The sequence below is a fragment of the Pteronotus mesoamericanus genome, unplaced genomic scaffold (genome assembly GCF_021234165.1).
Source record: "Pteronotus mesoamericanus isolate MK-2021 breed Mesoamerican mustached bat unplaced genomic scaffold, CSHL_Meso_final contig_164, whole genome shotgun sequence".
NCBI lineage: Eukaryota > Metazoa > Chordata > Mammalia > Chiroptera > Mormoopidae > Pteronotus > Pteronotus mesoamericanus.
Window position 1 is genome coordinate 22444443 of NW_026555065.1, and position 21433 is coordinate 22465875.

The 21433-nt window shown below is 38.2% G+C and overlaps 1 protein-coding gene across 4 annotated transcripts in view; it reads right to left on the minus strand.

Annotated features, from left to right (window-relative positions):
• GANC (glucosidase alpha, neutral C) overlaps positions 1-21433 on the minus strand; it is a 75550-nt gene that overhangs the window by 19382 nt on the left and 34735 nt on the right. For all 4 annotated transcript variants that reach the window (XM_054565544.1, XM_054565542.1, XM_054565543.1 and 1 more), the window contains exons 12-18: positions 18383-18618; positions 13500-13626; positions 12543-12622; positions 8308-8451; positions 7094-7190; positions 2681-2782; positions 494-737 (exon numbers count right to left, since the gene is read on the minus strand). In XM_054565544.1, the coding sequence (XP_054421519.1) occupies positions 494-737; positions 2681-2782; positions 7094-7190; positions 8308-8451; positions 12543-12622; positions 13500-13626; positions 18383-18618 (1030 nt within the window). The remainder of the gene's footprint in view (positions 1-493; positions 738-2680; positions 2783-7093; positions 7191-8307; positions 8452-12542; positions 12623-13499; positions 13627-18382; positions 18619-21433) is intronic.

The following is a 21433-nucleotide window of genomic DNA, read 5'->3' on the forward strand; positions in this document are numbered from 1 at the left end:
GCACGATGCATGTCTCTATGTGATTCGTCCTCTAACCTAGGAAGTTGTTTTTTTCACATCTATCTTCAAAATAGAATCAGAATAGAATTTATACACTGGGAGAAATGTTTACCTCAAACTTGGATAGCCCTAGCGGTAAGAAAGAGTTTACAACTGGCAGAATAAAATTGTTCTTCATGAGAGGATGCTTGTGGGTTAAATACTGAATGAATTCAGTTACAAAGTCATTTCATTTTTCTTTGAAAAATCTCTATTTCTGTCTCAAGTCAAATATTGACACTGGAATCACCAAATGGTAGAAGACCTAGTTATCTTCTGCTACTTCACCTGTGAGCCCCCTGCTCACAGCTGGTGCTCAAAAAGCTGAGTGACACTTGATTAGACATATGCCTTTCCTTCACCTTTTCTCTTGAAATCACTGTGTAACTCCTCCGGTCCCCAGTGGCTCGTTAGATTGGGTGCCCGGGCCTCTGACTGGTGAAGCCTTACGTACCTTATGACGGGTTCAGAAGCCACATGCACACGGTAGAACAGAGAATACCAATAGGGCAGGAGGGCGTAACGCTCTCTGATGGCTTCCCTGATGAGCTGGGTGTGTTGCTCCCCAAAGAGCCAGGGTTCTCGTCGCTTGGTGTTTATGGCGGCGTGGCCGCGAAAGAAGGGCTGGTAGGCTCCAGCCTGGTACCAGCGCACTAGCAGCTCTGCGCCTGGATCTCCGACAAAGCCGCCTACATCAGCTGGTTTGTTATTCAAAGAAAGGCTTGTGAGATAACCATGCTTTTAACAGATGATGCACACAAGTACTTAAAATAAGGCCTTAGGGACTGACAGGAGAAAGTTGCTGTGTGTGCACTCAAAATGATAAACTGTGGCCTCAAATTAGCATATAGAAAAAAACTCAGCTTGTTTGGGGATCTGACAATACACTCTCTTTATATTCTATTCTTGTCAAAAGGTCAGAGGCTTTGCTGCAAGATCAATATTCAGGTATGTTCCTCAACCTATGCAACCCGGAAATTGCAAAATGTCTGCCTGATTCAGTAAGTCTGTATTTGAGGGGGTGGGTGGGTAGAGGTTTGGCAATTGATTTCTTTTGAAAGCAACAATTAAAGAAAGATAAAAATTATAGAAATAACTAAATAGAAACAGGTAATGAGAATTAGAGGTTTAAGCAGAATTTCATGTTTCATCCTTAAACAGGATACATATTCCTTGTGTGTATGGGGCACATCCAGGCCCCCCCCCCCCCCCCTCCGCCCTCAAGGGTATTTGTGACAGGGTCCAGAGATTGGCGTGTCCAAGAAAAATATATTCTCTCCACCCTAGGGCGGGCCACCACGGGGGATGGGAGCCTTGAGCAGGGCCATTGAGAGTCATTTTGTGTGTCAAAAACAGGATAGCTTCATTCCTCATATGCAAAGAGAGTTATTTTGCACATCACCAAGGCTAATCAGGAAGGTTTGAAATACTTAATGCAGAATGTAACTGGGAGAGGAAGGAAGAGAGACAGGGGCCTGCAGGAGAGACAAAGGGACACAGACTCTGGGGAACAGTGTGAAGACCACGCGGGAAGGAAGAGGGGAGAAAGGACTCTTGCTAAAAGGTGTCACATGGTTATAGATTAAGAGCTGGAGATCGTGGTGACGCAGCAGATGGTGCTGAGAACAGCAAGAGGCCTGCCTAGTGGAGCCCTGGACTAATGTTCTTTTTTCTTCTGAAGGACGGTACCCCTGACAGGCCTAACTGGCCTAACTGGGCAAAGTGGGGAAGGCAGGACTTTGTGTGTGTGTTAGTCGATGTTTTAAAGTGATTTTGAGATTTAAGAGTGACATTTAGCCACTAATCAAACCTGTATAACTTTTGAATAAATAGTTCCTTTCCTTTTCACCAAACTCTGCCATTCAGAGCCATAATTCCAAGGGTGGTGGGCAAAGGACCTATAACTGAGGGACACCGGGGAAGAGGGGGGGGTCATTGTTTTGGTAATAGCATCTGGGCACCCTCCCCACAGGTCCATTTGTTCGGTAACATGTAGACCAATGCCATAAAAACACACCTATAAAAAAGTGATATTAAGTCACTTCTATTCCTACAGAAAACAAGGAGCAGCTGGAACTGCAGCCATGCTGAGCACCTTCATATTGAGCTCTCCCATCCACAGAGAATTACTAGGATTGGGGTAGGCGGCCTATTAGAGAATCTTATTTTATCTAAACTTATCTTTCCCAAAAGCATATCTTTTTTTTTTAACAGTAAAAATATGTCACAGAATTTTAAACTTGCTGAGTAAAAAGGATTTCTGTAAGGTGGATTTCTGATTTGCAAAATTCTTTGTAGTTCTTTCCATTTTTCTTTCAGGAAGAAAAGGCATACTTCAGGAAGAGAAACTCAGTTATCAAGAGTGTCAAGAGTGGCTAAGGAGGAAGAAATAAGAGAATGAAGGAAAGCAGCACTCTGGCTCCCTTTCTGAATTTATGGCCTCCGTTCGGATAAGACACACACAGCTCTGAAGCTACCCTTCTCTCCTCTCTAATCCGCTCCCCTTCACTTTCCTCATTTTCTCTTTTCTACATTTATCCCTGCCCAAAACAGCCAATGAGAAGGAATTTGTGACCAGCTTTTAGGAAAACACCCTTACTTGTTATTTTCTCTCACTTCAGGCCTGAGGATGTCATCTTACCTCCACAAAAAGAGATCCCAGTAATGTTGAGAGTGAGTAACATAGGGATAGAAATTTTCAGGTAACTCCAGTCTGCTCTGTTGTCGCCTGTCCAAACAGCACCTTTGGACACCAGTGACAAGGTATTTTTAAAAAATCAAAAATCAGCCCGCGCCCTTGATTTCGTATTTATATTCCTTATTTGTAATAGACAAATTAATATAAAGGAAAACATTTCTTCCCTACCTTAAAATATACAAGTTCTGGTTTTCCACAATAAAAATACATTAATTTTTTTTAATGTGAAAAAGTTATTAAAATCAACAAAACAATTTATGAAAATATTCTGAAATCACACTTATTTTTGAAATTTAACTGAAGTCTGATTTTATGAGGAACATTTAAAAAAATCAGCTTGACTAAGGTATAACTTTACATACAAAAATATACCTTAAGTGAAGAGTTTGAAGAGATTAAAAAATGTGTATCCCATGTAAGCCCCATCACAGCAGAGTATAGAACATTCCCATAACAGCAAAAGTTCACTTCTTTGCAGTCAATAGCCCCCTATCTTATCCAACTATTGATTTGATTTCTGTGACTATAAATTACTCTTTTCTAGAATTTCATATAAATGGAAACACAATATTGGGTTGGCCAAAAAGTTCATTTGGTTGTTTCCATAAGATGGCTTGAGTAGTGCTTAGTTGTCTTTAACTTCATTCAAAACAATTTTGTTAGATGGTATTGTGACAGTTGTCCTATCAGAGTGAATTAAAAAACATCAAAATTGGTGAATTGGAGGGACTGAGCACAAAGGAAAAAGGGCTCATGGATATGAACAACAGTGTGGTGATTGCTGTTGGGGGAAGTTTAAGGGGGCTTAAAGGTAATGTAAAAAAATGCAATACATTTTAAAAAATTGGTGAATTTTAATATTGAAGATGGAAGAAAATATGCAACATTTTTGGCACATTATGCTTTATTATTTCAAGAAAGGTAAAACTGCAATAAAAGATTTGTGCACTGTATGGAGAAGGTGCTGTGGCTGACGGAACGTGTCAAAAGTGGTTTGTGAAGTTTTGTGCTGGAGATTTCTCACGGGACAGTGTACCACTGTCTGGTAGACCAGGTGAAGTTGATAGTGATCACACAGACATTAACTGAGAACAATGAAAATTATACCATGCAGGAGATAGCTGACATACTCAAAATATCCAAATCAATAAAGTTTTGGTGAAAATGAAATGGACTTTTTGGCCGACCCAATATATACTCTTATGTTCCAGCTTTTTTCACTCAGCATAATGTTGTAGTTAACTCCTTTTCATTCGTTGAGTAGTATTCCATAGTAAGGATATATTGCAAGCTGCTTATCCATTCACCTACTGATGAACATTTGGGTTCATTACAAATTTGGGCTATTATGAGTGAAGCCACTATAAACATTTATATACAAATATTTGTGTGGCATATGTTCTCATTTCTCTTTGGTAAACAACTGGGAGAGAAATTGCTGGGTCTAGTCTATGCTCAGTGTGTGTTGAACAATTTAAGAAAATTCCAAATCGTTTAGCAAAGTGGTAGTACCATTTTACATTTGCAATAGATGAAAGTTGCAGTTGCTCCACACCCTTTATCAACACTTGTTAGTGTTAGTCTTATTAATTCTAATCATTCCAATGGGTGTGTAGTGGTGTCTCTCTGTGGCTTTAATTTATATTTCTCTAATGACTAATGATATTGAGCATCTTTTCATGTGTATATTGATCATTTATATGTCTTTTGTAAAGTATCCAAATCTTTTGCTCATTTTAAAAAGTAGGATTGTCTTTTTATTATTTCATTGTAAAAGTTCTTTATCTATTCTGGACACAAGTCTGTTGACAGAGATGTATATTGCAAGTATTTTCTTTCAGTCTGTGGCTTAACTTTTCATTTCCTTAACATCTTTGTAAGGGTAGCAGTTTCTAATTTTGATCAGTTTCCATTATCATGTTTTCCTTTTATGGTTCATGCTTTTTTGTATTCTATCCAAATAATCTTTGCCTATCTCAGTCACAAATATTTACTCCTATGTTTCCTTTTAGAAGTTTTATATTTGTTTGTTTCAGCTTTATAATTTAGGTCTATATTCCATTTGGAGTTACTTTTTTGTGTATGGTGTGAGGTAAGGGTTATCCAGTTGTTCCAGTACCATTTATTGAAAAAAATGTTTTTTTCCATTGAATTGCCTTCATGACTATGTTGCAAATTAATTCATCATATATATGTTGAATTCCATCTGGATTCTCTGTTTTGTTCCATTGAACTATATGCCTATTCTCCCTCACCTTTCCTCACCCCTGAAAAAAAAAACCAAACAAAAAAGAAAAAACAAAACAAAACCTCTGTAGTTTGAGAACATGGGTACAGACCATATAGGAGATACAATAAAAACAGCAGTAACAACAGTTAACATTTATCAAGTTCTTACTGAGCTACTTTGCTTATATTATCCCACTTAATCACCACAACAACCCTACCAGGTAAACACTATTATTAACTACATTTTACAGATGAGGAATTATGGCAAACAGTAGGTATTATAATCTCCCTAGAGTTAGAGTTACTAGGTGGTAGAGGTAGGATTTGAGCCCAGACAGTCTGACTCTAAAGACCTTTTATTCACTGTATAGTTGATTAGAGTTTGTGAAGACACATTATATAGTACTAAAGATATCCATAAAAGAAAACAATCTTATTTTACTATATCTAGATTACTCCTGAAGCACTTTTGTCTATGTTCTACCAAAACAGTTTTGAGTTTTGGTAGTTATTTTTAATTTTCCATAGAAATTTTAGGTTGTCCTATGGCTAGTAAAAAGAAAAATCAAGGGACCGTTCTTTTTAAACAGTACTCTAATAACTTCTTCAGTTCAAATAAAATATGTATATATCTACATAAAGATTTTGAAATCCACATGATGGCATTCTCATCAAGAAAGAAAGTTCATGTGAACATGCAGATGTCTTCATATCTCATACGGTTGTTTATTCAAAAGCTCTCTGGTTATTGGTCACAGCATATGACAACACAATAGTGTTCTCTGTAGTGCTTCATTCGCTGCTCTTTGGGAGGAAGCTGATAGCGTCAACACAAAGTACTGAAGACTAGGTGATAGGCCAACAAAGATTACTCAGTATGCATATTTTTTTATCTTAACTACAGCTTATAAATGCTTTTTAAAAAAATTCTTTCTTTAGTGATTAAAAATGATGCTTGTAGAGAATTTGGAAAACAGAGGAAAAAGAAGAGAATTAAAATCAATTATAATCACCAAGGTATTATACTTATTTAGATTACTATATATATATATATATATATATAGTAATCTATATATTATATATACATATAAGCATTTAGGCATTCTTTTTTCATTTTTCATGATGTCAAACATTTTCTCATGCAATTAGGCTATTTTAAATAGCTTTATGACAGTATAACATATTAATATACCATAGCTTTATAACCCTTACATATTGGATTTTCTTTTTTTTTTTTTTTTTGGCTTCAGGAACTAAGACTTTGGTGAACATCTCTGTACATGAATCTTTGCTTGAGATGACAATATTTTGGCCTTTTCTTGAGTACCACAGGGGCTGGTTTGTGGGGTAGAGTAGGAGACCTAATAAAGGCTGGATTCTTCAAACTAGAACCTATGTTCTCAGTTATCTCTGCAAGGCCAGGGGACTTAAAATAGCCTTCTTACCACAGGGTGGTGAAGTTGAACTAGATCTGCTTTAGCTAAAACTGGATCCAGTTATAGATGGCCCTCATCACAAGCAACAGCCAGGTCTATTTTAAGCCATATTGCTAAGCTGAACAGGTGGTTGAAGGTATGTGTTAGAAGTATATCCCCCCCCTTTTTTTTTATCCTCACCCAAGGACAAGCTTATTGATTTTAGAGAGAGAGGAGAAGGGAGGGAGAGAGAGAAACATTGATGTGAGAGAAACATTGACTGGTTGCCTATCGTTCACTCCCTGACTAGGGACCGATCCCTCAACCCAGGTGTGTGCCCTGACCAGGAATTGAACCCATAACCTTTTGGTTGACAAGATAACACTCCAGCCAAGTGAGCCACACCAGCCAGACCTATTTTCTCTGGTTTTGATAAATCAAAGAGACAGGATCAGAGATGACCATCCCAACACATTGAGATACTCCTGAGGCCATTCATCCAACAATAAAGTGGTCATTTCTTCAGTGGGAAATGAGTAACTAAACTTATTAAAATTGGTTTATTCTGCTCATAGGGCAAAATACATATGTCAGGGCACATCTAAGGCCTGCCCAATCGCTACTGAAAAGGAAGGCATTAGTAGCCCTATATACTATAAATGGTCAAAAAAGACTAGTGTTTTGACATCTGATTATATGAGCCATTCCTTACCATACTTTTGTGATCCAGCAAAAAAAGAGCGTGTAAGAACAAAGGGTCTCTCCTTTCCCTTAGATCGTTGTATCAATCCTTCTGCAGTAGCCTTTTGCTATTAAGTCAAAGGAGAAAAATTTCAAATAGATGATTGGATTAGAGCATTGAGTAGACATCCTCAATAAACTACTTAACATGCAAAAAGTAAATATTAGGTGGGAATGTGAAGTAAAAAATATTAAATCCATTGAACAATTTTTATGATATAATGAAACTACTCTAAATTCCCTTATTAAAAGAATGGAACATTTATTTGGTTAAAATAGCAATAAAATAAAATAAAGTAAATAATAAGCTGGTATTTATTTGGTGCTTACTATTGTTAGGCATTTTATAAATTTTCTCTTATAATCTACAAAACGGCCTCTGAGACAGTGTTCATTAATGAAAGAAAAAAAAAAAAACCAGACTCTGAAATTCAGAGTGGTTAAATGACTGGTCCTGGCCTACATAAGGAAATTCTAAAGTAGTGTGGAATTATTGCAAAAGGCTGTTAGAGAAGTGTAAACACATTCTACCTGAAAACCATGCTATGTCTAGCCAGTGGCTCCCACTAGAAAACACCAGTTGATGGGAGGGCCATAAAAACATAGTTACATTATGAAAATAACAAAGAACCACAGGTATAAATTAGGGCAAGTGACTCTGAAGTCTTTTAGATGTGCTTGGCCAATGGAAGATAATTCTACCACTTTCTATTGAGAAGGCTAAATACTTAAGGAAGGCTTTCTATATTTAAAAAGTATACTTATTGAAATTGTGTGTGTTCTAAATCTTACTCATCTGGTATAAATGTAAGACTTGATGTATTTAGATACTTGTGAAAGTTTTTAACATTTGTTTTCATTGCCTTTGTTTTTCCACACTGCTTACTTCTATAAAAGTTTTGAGGTAGTATCCAATGCCATTTACTAATGGCTCCCGTCAAGAAAGATGTTTCTATGTTATCATTAACCTCACATCTGTAAATTCACCAAGTTCATTACAGAAGGAAAAGATGCAAATGGAGAGACACGGTAAGTCTTATATCGGCTACAACTTGCTAAAATTCATTGCAGTTGTCAGAAAAAACACACAAAGAGAAATGAACAGTATATAATATGGCTATTACAAAGGAAATACCTTTCAGCTCAAAAGGCAGGGCACAGTTGGCTTTTTCTTGGATGTCTTACCTGATAAAAACCATAGATGTTATGAAGTTCTCTGTGTTCCCAGTTGCCATGATGAATAGCATTTTTCGGCATGGTTTTCTCTGGCCCTCTAAAGACAGCGGGCTCATTCATGTCATTCCATATGTAGAGGATGTCAGTAGATCCCTAGAAAGTAAATCTTGGTCAAAATAATACACAAAATAATAGTGATGATGGTAATATGATAGTTTCCCCAATCCTCTTTCCTCCTCTGCTTAATTTATTACTTATTATGTTTATGATATGTGCTCTGCTCCACTGCTAGAATAGAAAGTTCCACTGGGCAGGGAGTCCACTGATAGATCCCAAAGACCTAGCACAGTATCTGAGCCACACAATGTTCTCAGTAAGTATTTGTTGTTGAATGAAAGAAAGCTGTGAAATACACATTTCCCAGCAAGTCCACTCTGAGATCTACCTGGAGAACCCCCACAGGAAAGGTTGTGAATGTTCACAATTAGGCTTTATATCATCCATCATCTTCTACAACTCTTAACTAAGGGAAGGGTAGTTGTAGTTGTACATGATAAAATTGTGCCTTCCCTATAATACTTTGAAAAATCTGACAGCTAAGACAGCTGTTTGTTAGTATGATTTATAGCTTGTGTTCTACACAGAATTGTTCAATTTAGAGAGAGAAGGGGCAGTTGAATCTAGTTAACATGGTCTTACAACCCCTTTATAGAATTCTTTTCAGCATTTGACTAAATAGCTACAATGACAGGGTGCCCCACAGGCAGCTCATTCCATTATTTTCTGAAAAATAACGGTAACATCCTCTCACAGGGCTTAGCTTGCCTTCCAGGGCACCAGAGAATACATCTGTTACCTCACCCATATGTTAGTCTTTCAAATGCCTGGAGGTGGCTTATGTATTTCCTTTTGACTCTACCTTCAACTATTTCTAAACATGTGTACTTCTATGAAAAAGACTATATGATTTTCATACATTTAACTACTTCAACTGTTCTTCTTTAGCGCCTTCTAGATCAAGGTTAGCAATCTTTTTCTGGAAACAGCCCAATTTTCAACTTTGCAGGCCACAAATCCTCTTTTTTAGCAACTCAGCCCTGCTATAGTAGTGTGAAAGCCATAGACAATAGAAAAACGAATGAGCATTTGACACAGGAGTCATCCATTCCTGCTCTAAGTTCTTTTCTGTGTCCTAATACATGATGGTTAGTGTTGAGTCGTTAAGGGCTGGGCTTGAGAGAAAAACGGAACTGAGTTCAAATCTTGGGTCCATTACTTACAAAATGAGTGAACTTAGCAGATTTTTAAATTTGTTCATGCCTCAATTTCCTCATCTGTGGGAGTAGAGTTAATTATAGTTCCAACTTCAGAGGGTTATTGTGCAGATAAAATGGATTATGAAAAGAAAGTGCTTGGCACACAGAAAATTCTCAGTTTATATTAGGCATCATTATTGTCATCATCATCATCATCACAACTGTTTGAGAACAGGTCTCTAGATGTGGCCTCTCCAGTTTTCTCTGTGATGTTTATAATTTTAATAATTGATTTATTATAACTTACTTTTATTTTTTAATGTATTGATTATGCTATTACAGTTGTTGCAATTTTTACCCATTTGCCCCCTTCCACCTGGTACCCCCCCATCTCTCTGGCCAATCTCTCTGGCAATCCTTCACCCCTTAGTTCATGTCCATGGGTCCTGCATATAAGTTCTTTGGCTACTCCATTTCCTATATTGTTCTTAACATCACCCTGTCTGTTCTGTACCTACCAATTTTTACTTCTTAATGCCTGCACCTTTTTCCCCATTCTCCTCTTTCCCTCTCCAGGATGATAGCCCTCCAAATAATCTTCATATCTATGATTCTGTTCCTGTTCTGCCTGTTTGCTTAGTTTGCTTTTTAGTTTCAATTTTTGATAGTTGTGAATTTATTGCAATTTTAATGTTCATAGTTTTGATCTACTTTTTCTTAAAGAAGTCCCTGTAATCTTTCATATAATAATGGCTTGCTGATGATGAACTCCTTTAGCTTTACCTTGTCTGGGAAGCACTTTATCTGCCCTTCCATTTTAAATGATAGCACTGCTAGATAGAGTAATCTAGGTTGTAGGTCCTTGCATTCCATCACTTTAAATACTTCTTGCCAGTCCCTTCTTTCCTGTAAAGTTTCTTTTGAGAAATCAGCTGATAGTCTTATGGGAACTCCTTTGTAGGTAAGTATCTGCTTTTCTCTTGCTGCTTTTAAGATTCTCTGTTTATCTTTAACTTTTGGCATTTTAATTATGATGTGTCTTGGTGTATTCCTCTTAGGGTCCAGCTTGTTTAGAATTCTCTGTGGTTCCTGGACTTGGATATCTATTTCCATCACCAAATTAGGGAAGTTTTCTTTCATTATTTTTTTCAAATAAGTTTTCAATTTCTTGTTCTTTCTCTTCTCCTTCCAGCACCCCTATGATTTGAATGTTCGTATGTTTGAAGTTGTCCCAGAGGCCCCTTAGCCTATCCTCATTTTTTTAATTCTTTTTTCTTCTTGCTTTTCTGATTGAATGTATTTTCATTCCTGAAGTTCCAAATCATTGATTTGATTCTTGGCTTCATCCACTCCACTGTTCAGTTCCTGTAATTTTTTTCTTTGTTTCACTTAGTGTAAACTTCATTTCTGCCTGGGTCTTATTTATGCTGTTGAAGTACCCAGTGAGTTCCTTGAGCATCCTAATAACTAGTGTTTTGAACTCTACATATGATAGATTGCTTATCTGCATTTTGTTTAGTTCTTTTTCTGGGCTTCTGTTCTTTCAGTTGGGCCATATTTCTTTGTCTCCTCATTTTGGCAGACTCCCTGTGTTTGTTTTTATGTGTTAGGTAGATTGACTCGCTGTCTTAGTAGTGTGGTCTGTTGTAGAAAAGTGCATCACTAAGCTAGATAGGGCAGAGCCTTAGGTAATTGCCAGGGCAAGGCAACCCATGTGAACCAGGTTGATGGAGTCTCCGATACAATGTGTCATCACTCTGTGGCTCTGTTTGCGGGAGAGCTCAGAGAGGGGATGCTGTCACTGTCTTGTCTCTGGAGTTTGTCCGAAGGAAGCTGTCCCCTGGCACTTGCCCTGATGCCAGACACTTCAATTTCTTCTCATATGCCACTGGTACCCTTCCAGCTGCTGCCCCAGTGCTGAAACCCAGAGATAGTGAGCCTGTATAAGTCCTAAGTTTGTTGCCGGCCCTTTTAGAGGATACTCCTGAGAATTCTGCAGTTTCTTTCACTGCCCCAACCCCCACTGGTGTTTCCAGCCAGAAGTTATGGGGACTTATCTTCCTGGCACTGGAACCCTGGGCTGGGGGGTCTGGTGTGGGGCTGGGACCACTCACTCCTGAGATGTCCTTCCCATGTGTGTGATGGCCCTTTCCCGTCTCCACGCCTTTCCATGCATCTCCATGTTTCCGCCCTTCCAACCCATCCGGATGAATGTGACTTCTTTAATTCCTTGGTTGTCAGACTTCCATACAGTTTGACTTTCTGATGATTCTGGGTGATCTTTGTTTTGTAGTCTAGTTGTATTCTCATTGTGGTCAAGTGGGGAGGTGAACTGTGTTTACCTACACCTCCATCTTGAGCAGTATAACTTACTTTTAATGACAGGTTATACTTTGCAAGATATTTTCACATATATCATTATCACTTCTATTTTATTTTTAAAAGATTTTATTTATATATTTTTAGAGAGAGAGGAGAAATGAATGAGAAAGAGAGAGAGAGAGAGAGAGAGAGCAATGTGTGGTTGCCTCTCATGTGCCCCCAACTGGGGGCCTGGCCAGCAACCCAGGCATGTGCCCTGACTGGGAATCGAATTGGTGACCCTTAGATTCACAGGCCAGCACTTGATCCACTGAGCCACACCAGCCAGGGCTCATTATCACCTTTAAATAATAGTTATACAATGCTATTTTATACAAAAACATATAGGTATTTGAAAATATGATAAATCTCTATTATTAAGTACTTTGCTATATCATAGAGTTTATTATAATACAGGTCAAAATCCCAGTTTTTGTGCATTTGATAATATATATGTCACCTCTCAGCACTTCCAAAGTCTGTAATGTGACTGCCATCCTTGCCTTTTCATACAAGCATTATTTATCAGGAGCTATTCAGTAAAGCAGAATAATTCTATTCAATTGCTTTCTTTCTTTCTTTCATCATTTCAAGTAACTAGGAAAGAGCACACAAATATAAACAAACCTGATAAACAGAGAAAGCAAAGAGGCCTGAGTACCACTCTCTGACCTTGGGATTGGTGAAATCCAGGTAAGAGGAGAGACCTGTAGTGGCAGAAGAATAGACAGCCTGTTAGAAATAGTGGTCCTCATGGTAAGGTGTGTTCTAAGAAGGAATATCACACGTGAAAACTAGGTAATCAATGGGCATCAGCTGTAAAAGACAGCTGATACAGAGGGGTAATCTGGTGAGAAGGCAATGCTGGACCCCAGTGACAATCTACGAGACCTTTCAACCCCAGAGGCCCAGGGCACACCAATGAACAAGTAACAAGGTGGGGCCTGTCCCTCACTGAGAGAGCCCAAATAAGGATGGCAAGTATCCTGTAGTGACCTCTCTGTTCTTAAAGAGAACAGAGAAGTGTTTATAACTGATGGAAGGGGAGGGGAGGAAGAAATGCATGGTGTTTCTCTACTGTGCATAGATTTGCAATAGAGTGCTAAGATATGATAGAATAGAGATTCCCTGTTGTCCTTGAGGAGTCTCTATCAAGGCTTTAAACTAATAATTTCTGAAATGAAAAATCCAGAGTTGCCAGAAGCTTGGGCTACTCATGAAAGTCTGGGAAGTCAAAGTATGGACCAACAGGGCAAAGACGAATGGCAAGGAGAGAGACCCCAGGGCCCTTTTTCTTTGCCCTCTCCTTTACCCATTCTCTGGATTTTCATTTTTATTTGCTTAGAGAAATAGTATGCCACTGAGGTTTGCTTCTTTATGTTTCATTCACTCATTGACCGATAAACATATACAAAGTACACTGTATCAGGTGTTAAGAAAGATATAAAAAAAAGGCAGCATCGTCTCTTCCTTAAAGGTGCTTAAAATGTAGCAAGAGACATCCACAAAGGAATAACAATGGCCATGACACCTTCATTAATTGGGACTGAACACGGGACATAAGTATATAAAGTAATATCTTACCTGGCCAGCATACCCCTTCAAAGTCTCCCCCTTGATGATCCTTCACAAAGAAGCCCTGTTCCTTGGCCTTAGCATACACTGAATAGTCAGGATCAGTCTTGATGTGGGGGTCACTGATGACCACGAGCTGTCAGGAGGACATAAAGGTTTGATGATCTCATCAGTTTCATAAGAGCCATTATCCTCATTGTATGTTTACATCATAGTTCCTTGGTTCAAATTTTATTCAGAAACCGCTGCTATTAGTATTGAAATATTTCATGTGTTTATAGAAATATAAATTGATGTCAAATCCAGGCCCACATTACATTGTAATTACTGCTGCCTAACCCAATAAATGTTTTTAAAATAGTATTGGGTTGGCCAAAGAGTCCATTTAGTCTATTCTGTAAAATAAAGACACATTTTTCTTTTTTTTTAGTTTTTAAAAACTTTTATATATATATATAGTATTGATTATGCCATTACAGTTGTATCATTTTTTCTCTCCTTTATTCCCCTCTGCCCTGTACTCCCCTCCCTCCAGCATTTCCCCCCTGCCCTTAGTTCATGTCCATGGGTGATGCATGTAAGTTCTTTTGCTTCTCCATTTCCTATACTATCCTTAACCTTCCCCTGCCTATTTTGTACCTACTATTTATGCTTCTTATTCCCTGTACCTTTCCCCCCATTCTCCTCCTTCCCCCTACCTTCTGTTCTCCATTTCTGTGATTCTGCTCCTGTTCTAGTTGTTTGCTTAGTTTGATTTTGTTTTCGGGTTTTTTTTAGATTCAGTTGCTGATAGTTGTGAGTTTGTTGTCATTTTACTGTTCATAGTTTTTGATCTTCTTTTTCTTAGATAAGTCCCTTTAACATTTCATATAATAAGGGCTTGGTGATGATGAACTCCTTTCACTTGACCTTATCTGGAAAGCACTTTATCTGCCCTTCTATTCTAAATGAGAGCTTTGTTGGATGGAGTCATCTTGGATGTAGGTCCTTGCCCTTCATGACTTTGAATACTTCTTCCCAGCCCCTTCTTGCCAACAAGGTTTCTTTTGAGAAATCAGCTGATAGTCTTAGGGGAACTCCTTTATTGATTTGAATATTTTGAGTATGTCGGCTATCTCCTCCATGTATAATGTTAATTGTTCTCAATTAATGTGTCAGTTTGATCACTATCAACTTCAACTGGTCCACCAAACCGCTGAGCATCATCCAGTGAGACATATCCAGCACAAAACTTCTCAAACTACTCTAGACATTTTTGATCAGTCACAGCACCTTCTCAATACACTGCACAAATAGTTTTATTTTTTGCACTTCAGTTGTGTTTTGATCTTTCTTGAAATAAAAAATCATTATATGCCAAAACGTTGCATATTTTCTTCCATATTTAATATTAAAATGGCTATGCAAAAATTCGCCAATTTTGGTAAGTTTTTTCAAAATGCACGCTGATATGACAGCTGTCACAATACAATCATAAAATTATTTTGAATGAAGTTAAAGACAACTAAGAGCTACTAAAGCCATCTTACAGGAAAAAATGAACTAATACTTTGGCCAACCAGTATTTATTAACCTTCTATCTGTCTGTAGTGCTGGGTGGAGTACATAAAGGATTATGTAGGCAAGGTCTCTGCTTCCTAGACATCTTGAGGCTAAGATAACACCAACAGAAGCAAACATTAAGAAAACAGGATAGCATGTTAAAAACAAACAAAAACCCCAAACCCTAAACTCAAAATGAGGAAGGAAGTCCGAAAAAAGGTGTGATCACAGCTCTCTCTAACATTTCTCCTGGCCTTTCTAACACCATTCTTTTTGCCTAGTCTAGGGCTCCAAATCATTTCATTTTATTAGAATAACCTTCTCATTATCCTTCCTCATATCTATTCAAATCAATTCTACATACTAAAGTTTAATTTTCCATTGCTCAAAAACTTTTATTTTTAAATGTTATATGTGCTAAAATGTACATTACATAAAATTTACCACCTTACCCATTTTTAAGTGTACAGTTCAATAGTGTTAAGTACATTCACATTCTTGTACAATTAATGTCCAGAACAAAATCTTGCAAAACTGAAGCTCCATACTCCTTAGAGAACAACTCCCCATTCCCTTCTCTCCCCATTCCCTAGCAACCACCATTCTTTTATCTGTCTCTGATTTTGACTCCTCCAGGTTTTAGAGATTAGTGAAATCATACAGTATTTCTCTTTTGGTGATTGGGTTATTTCACTTAGCATAATGTCCTCATGGTTCATTCATGTTGTAGCATGTGTAAGAAAGTTCTTCCTTTTTAAGGCTAAATGAATGGTATTCCATTGTATGTCTATGCCACATTTTATTTATTCATTCATGTGTTAATGGACATTTGGGTTGCTTCCACCTTTTGGCTATTGTCTGGTATAATGCTGTTATGAATATAGGTGTAAAAATTTCTGCTCAGGACCCTGCTTTTGATTCTTTGGGTTTTTACTCATAAGTAGGACTGCTGGGTCATAGAATAATTTTATTTTTAGTTTTTTGATGAACTGTCATACTGTTTTCCATAGAGGATGTACCTTTTATATTCCCACCATTGGTGTACAAGTGTTCCAATTTCTGTACATTCTCACCAACACTTGTTATATTGGTTTTTTTTTTTTATTGTAGTAGCTATCTTAATGATATGAAGTAGTATCTCATTGCAGTTTTGACTTGCATTTCCCTAATGATTAGTGATAATGAACATCTTTTAAATTCCTCACCAGAGGATATGTTTACTGATTTTTAGAGAGAGAGGAAGAGAAAGAGAGAAACATTGATGTGAGAGAGAAACATCGATGAGTTGCCTCCTGTACACGCTCGGGGATTGAATCAGCAACCTAGGTATGTGCCCTACCAGGAATCAAACTCACAACCCTTTGGTGTACAGGACAATGCTCCAAAAAACAGAGCCACCTGGCCAGGGCTGAACACCTTTTCATGTGTTTGTTGGATCTATACATCTTCTTTGAAGAAATAGCAAGTCCTTTTCCTAGTTGTTAATTGGGTTTTTTGTTTTTGGTTGTTGAGTTGTAGGAGTTCTTCATACATTCTGTATATTAACTCTTCATTCAGAAACTTTTAATGTCTTCAAATGCATACAAACAGCCTTTAATAAGGTCAAATTCCCTACTTCTCAAACCTTGCCCATGCCTTGTTTTCCTGTCAAACTAGCCTGTTTTCCAAATACCCTTGGGTGTTCCAGCCTCTGGCTGTACTGCCCTCTTCCCTCTCCCCCCCATCCCCCTGAAGACTTATTCCTAAGGGCTTATATAAAATGCACAGTTTCCTACTTGAGGCCAACCGGATGCAACCTTCTTTATCTTGGTCCACCTACCATCCTGACCTTTCTTTGGCCATTATGTTATTGCCCTGTATTGTGGTTGTTATATACTTGCATTTACCCCACTCACTGTAAGACTCCTATAGGAGCTCATCTCCACATTCCCTTCATCTTTAGCACAGTATCTTAAAAATTCAAAGACCTTGATAAATAACTGTTTATAAAGACATAGGTTCTGGAGTGAGGCAGACCAGGGTGCAGATTCTTGCTTTGCTACTTACTCCATGTGTGCCTTTGTGCAAAATAGAAAACCATTCTAAGCACCAGTTTCTTCATCTGAAAAATGGGGTAACAAAATCTATCTTACAATTTTGTGATGACTGGATGGAATAATGTGTTTTATCATACTCTTTGGGTCATAATCAGTGCTGGATAAATGGTAGCTATTTATCATTGGGAGATTAGGACTTAACAAGATTGGTTCTGGCCACCTGTGAGAGGCCTGGGGCTTGAAAAGACAGCTTTAATCTCGGGCAGAGGGAGTGCAGGGATCCATTTACATGATACATACAAGGTCCCCCTTCCTCTCCCCTTTCTTCATTTTCTTCTCTCTCTTTTCATCATTGCTATTACCACCACTCCCCTTGCATTACATGCTTTCCAGTACATTTTCCCCTCCTAATTTTTTATTTTAGTTATTTTCTTGGCCAGATTGACAGGTGGAATCTATCAGGGAAGCATGCAGGAAAAATGGAGTAATAGCAAGTCAACTCTGGCCCTGGCCAGTGTGGCTCAGTTGGTTGGAGTGTCATCCATAACCTAAAGGTTGTGGGTTTGATTCCTGGTCAGGGCACATATCTGGATTGCAGGTTTGATCCCTCGTCCGAGCACATGTGATCCCCAGTCCATGCATGTAGAGGAGGCAACCAAACAATGCTTCTCTCGCATTGATGTTTCTCTCTCTTCTTTCCTCTCTTTCTAAAAAGCAACTTAAAAGTGTCCTTGGGCAGGGATTAAAAAAAAAAGATCAACTCAGTTTTTGTTAGACTATTAAGTGCTTTCAAACCCCACCACTCCCCCTTACTTTCTTCCTATATCTGTGCATGCAGACCAAGAAAGCCCCGAGGCTCCCTCCTTTGATGCCAGCAGAAAGTTCAAACCACAGCAGGCCTGGCACTGGCACAGGAATCCACCCCTGTCTAACTCTCTAGTCATGGTAAAAGTTGAGCCACTCTCCTTTCCCAGCTCTTATTATGTGACTAATTAATCTTGACACCAGTGTGATTTCATCAATACTGACATCAGAACCAAATTTTGCATGGGCTGTGGGATCCATCACAGCAGTACATGGTGCCACAGCAAATGAGCCTGAAAGCTCGGCCCCTTCATCCTTATGGAGACCTAGACAACTAAGGCAGGGATGGGTGGTGGCACCAACTTATCACCATGTTTTTCTGTTATCACAGTTTCAATTACATTTGAAGGTACTATATTCATGGACATTTAAAAAATCAGACAAATGTGCCAAAGCTAGTTTTAAAAAGTGCTTGTAATTAAAAGGATCAGAAATGTTGGTTTATTTTACCTTACGTTTTTTGTTTTGGAGCAGCTCTTGCATCCTTTTGGGGTTTGGAAATCTTTTCTTGTCCCAGGTGAAATACCGTTTGCCCTCAGTGTGCTCTATGTCCAGCCACATGACATCATAAGGAATGCCATGTTTATCAAATCCTGCATCTACTGCTTTTACATCCTGCTCATCTTCATAGTTCCAGCGGCACTGATGATACCCCAAGGAGAAGAGCGGGGGCATGGCTTGTGTGCCTAAGAAAAGGAAAACAACAACAGAACCAACCACCACCACAATGATAATTCTACATTTGGTAAACATTTTTGAATGTCTACAGGGTCCAAGCGCTCAGCTTGGTACTTAGACTATCAAGGAGAAGAAAGCATAGTGCCTACTGTCAAGAAAGTGACAACTTCGCTGATGAGGTAGGCATGTAAATGAACTGCTCTGCTCTGAGGTATAGGTGCTATGTTAAAGGTATCAGCCTAGTGCTTTGGGAATAAGAGGGGTTAACAAATTCTACCTACAGTGAAGTATGGAGTCTTGAAAGGCCTCAAGAGGTGATAACACTTGGTTTGGACTTAGAAGAATAAGTAGGAGTATACTAGATAGGAAGAATGGATAGAGCATTTAGGCACAGGAAATAGACAAGACACAGAGGAGAGAAGTACATGATAAGCTTAGGAACAAAATAAATATTCCAAAGTGGTGAGGAGATGAAACTGAGAGGTCCAGTTTGTAAAGGGCCCTGTAGTTCAGGCTAGGAATTCTAAATCTCTTATGGGGAGTTATTTAAAGTTTGGCAAGTTGTAGCCTTAGCAAACATATGTTTTAGGAAAATTAGTAGGGAGTAGAGTTGAGACTGCCTTGAAGGGAGAGAATGAAGGCAGGAAGAACTGACAGGAAATTATCAAAACATTTACTGATAACCTGTAGAACTTCTGGTCAACCACTTGCACAATCTTCTATCCCTCCTAAAGTCCCACTAAAATCAAAGGAAAGAAAATAAAAAACAAAGGCACAAGAACAAAGAGGACAAAATTCTGGGAGGCAGCCAGCAGGGGAGGTATGGTAACTGTTGAGCAAAGCCAGGGAAGTCTTCACTGGAGCACTTGTGAGGGAGCAACTGATGAGAAGGGCTCATCTCTGCTGCCGGAATATGGACAGGAGAACCCTCCCTTCCATTCCCAATGCTAATGTAAGCCTCATCAGGCATATAGGGCAGAGCCTTATTCTTATGGATATCCAAGGATCACCCATTTGAGTAAAGCATCCAAAATTAGAAGGGACCCATATAAAGAAATAGAATAAAACAATCTCTGAGAAAAGAGGGACAATATACAGAACCAAAGGAAGTATCAAAGCATTAACACTAGTATCTCCAGGGAGATAACAAAAGACATATCCATAACATAAAGCTAAGATAGCATAAAACAGATATAAGACATTAGAAGCAAGGAATAATAATCAGTTAGTTACAAATCAGAAATATGATAGCATAAATGGAAGGCCTAGAAGATAAAATTGAGAAAATTGCTCAGAAAATAGACAAAAATGGGAAGGAAGATTATGAAATCTGTAGAGTAGAAAGAGAAAATGGAGGAGAAGAAATGTTGGCTGCAGGGGGGCTGAGTCACTTGTCATGATGAAGCTGCCAATCACCAGTTGCCCACACATGTGGCCTTCTGAATTATCTGAATAGTTTCTGTGGAGGAGTGTTCAGGCTTAATGCAAAATCTGATGCAGACTCATTGTTCTACTCACTCAGTCATTTTTAATGCAAAGGCTACACAGGGCATGTGCTTACTCAAGGGCGTCTACAGTCCCCACTCACTAGTACAGCGAAGTCATCATTACTCATGTATGTGCATTCCAGTCCACTTTCCTTGGCTGCCAGATTATATCTATATTGTGCAAACTGTTCTCATTACATTAAGAATGGCTGGACTTTTTCTGGACAGACTGTGTGTGTGTGTATGTGTGTGTGTGTGTGTGTGTGTGACACACACAAAGGCACACACACAGAATGATTGGCTAATTTTAAGGATCTGGTTCATGTGATTGTGGCAGCTGGCAACTCTGAATTTTGCAGGGAGACCAAAGGAAGAGCTGAAGTTGCAGCCTGGGTATGAGGGCAGTCCGGACATTCCTTTGGCATACCTCAGTCCTCTTCTCTTAAGACTTTTTTCAAATGATTAGATGAAGCTCACTCACATTATGGCAAGTAACCTATTTTACCAGAACTGATTTAACTGTTAATCTCATCTAAAAATACCTTCATAGTGACATCTAGATTGATGTTTAACCAGATATCTGGGTGCCATGACCTAGGCAAGTTGGCACATAAAATTAACCATCACACTAGGTAATATGGTAATTCCATTTTTAGCTTTTTGAGGAACTGCAAAATTATTTCTGCAGTAGCTGAACAATTTTACATTCCCCCAGCAATGTATGATATTTTAATCTCTCCATATCCTATCAATACTTATTATTTTCCATTTTTTGATTTAGCCATCTTAGAGGGTAGGAAATGGTATCTCATTTTTTTTTATTTATTTATTTTTGTAATGACTAATGATGTTGGTAATCTTTTCACATGCTTGGTAATCCATTTCTGTATCTTCTTTGGAAGAACGTCTATTAAAGTCTTTGCCCATTTTAGAATTGGGTTGTCTTTTTGTTGTTGAGCTGTAAGAGTTCTTTATATATTTTGGGTACTAGACCCTTATCAAATATATGATTTGCAAGTATTTCTCTAGTTCTGTACATTGCCTTTTCATTTCAAAAATTTTAAATTTTAACAAAGGCTAAGTTACCTAATTTTTTCTTTTTTGGCTCATGATTTTGTTGTCATATCTAAGAATCTGTTGCCAAATCCACGGTCATACACGTTTTCTTATAAGAGTTTTATGGCATTAGCTCTTGTATTTATGTAGATCCATTTTGAGTTACTCTTTTGTGTATGGTGTGATATATAGTTCCAACCTCATTCTTTTGCGTGTGGTTATCCAGTTGTTCTATAGTATGTATTTAGGGGACTATTGTTTTCCCATTGAATGGTCATGG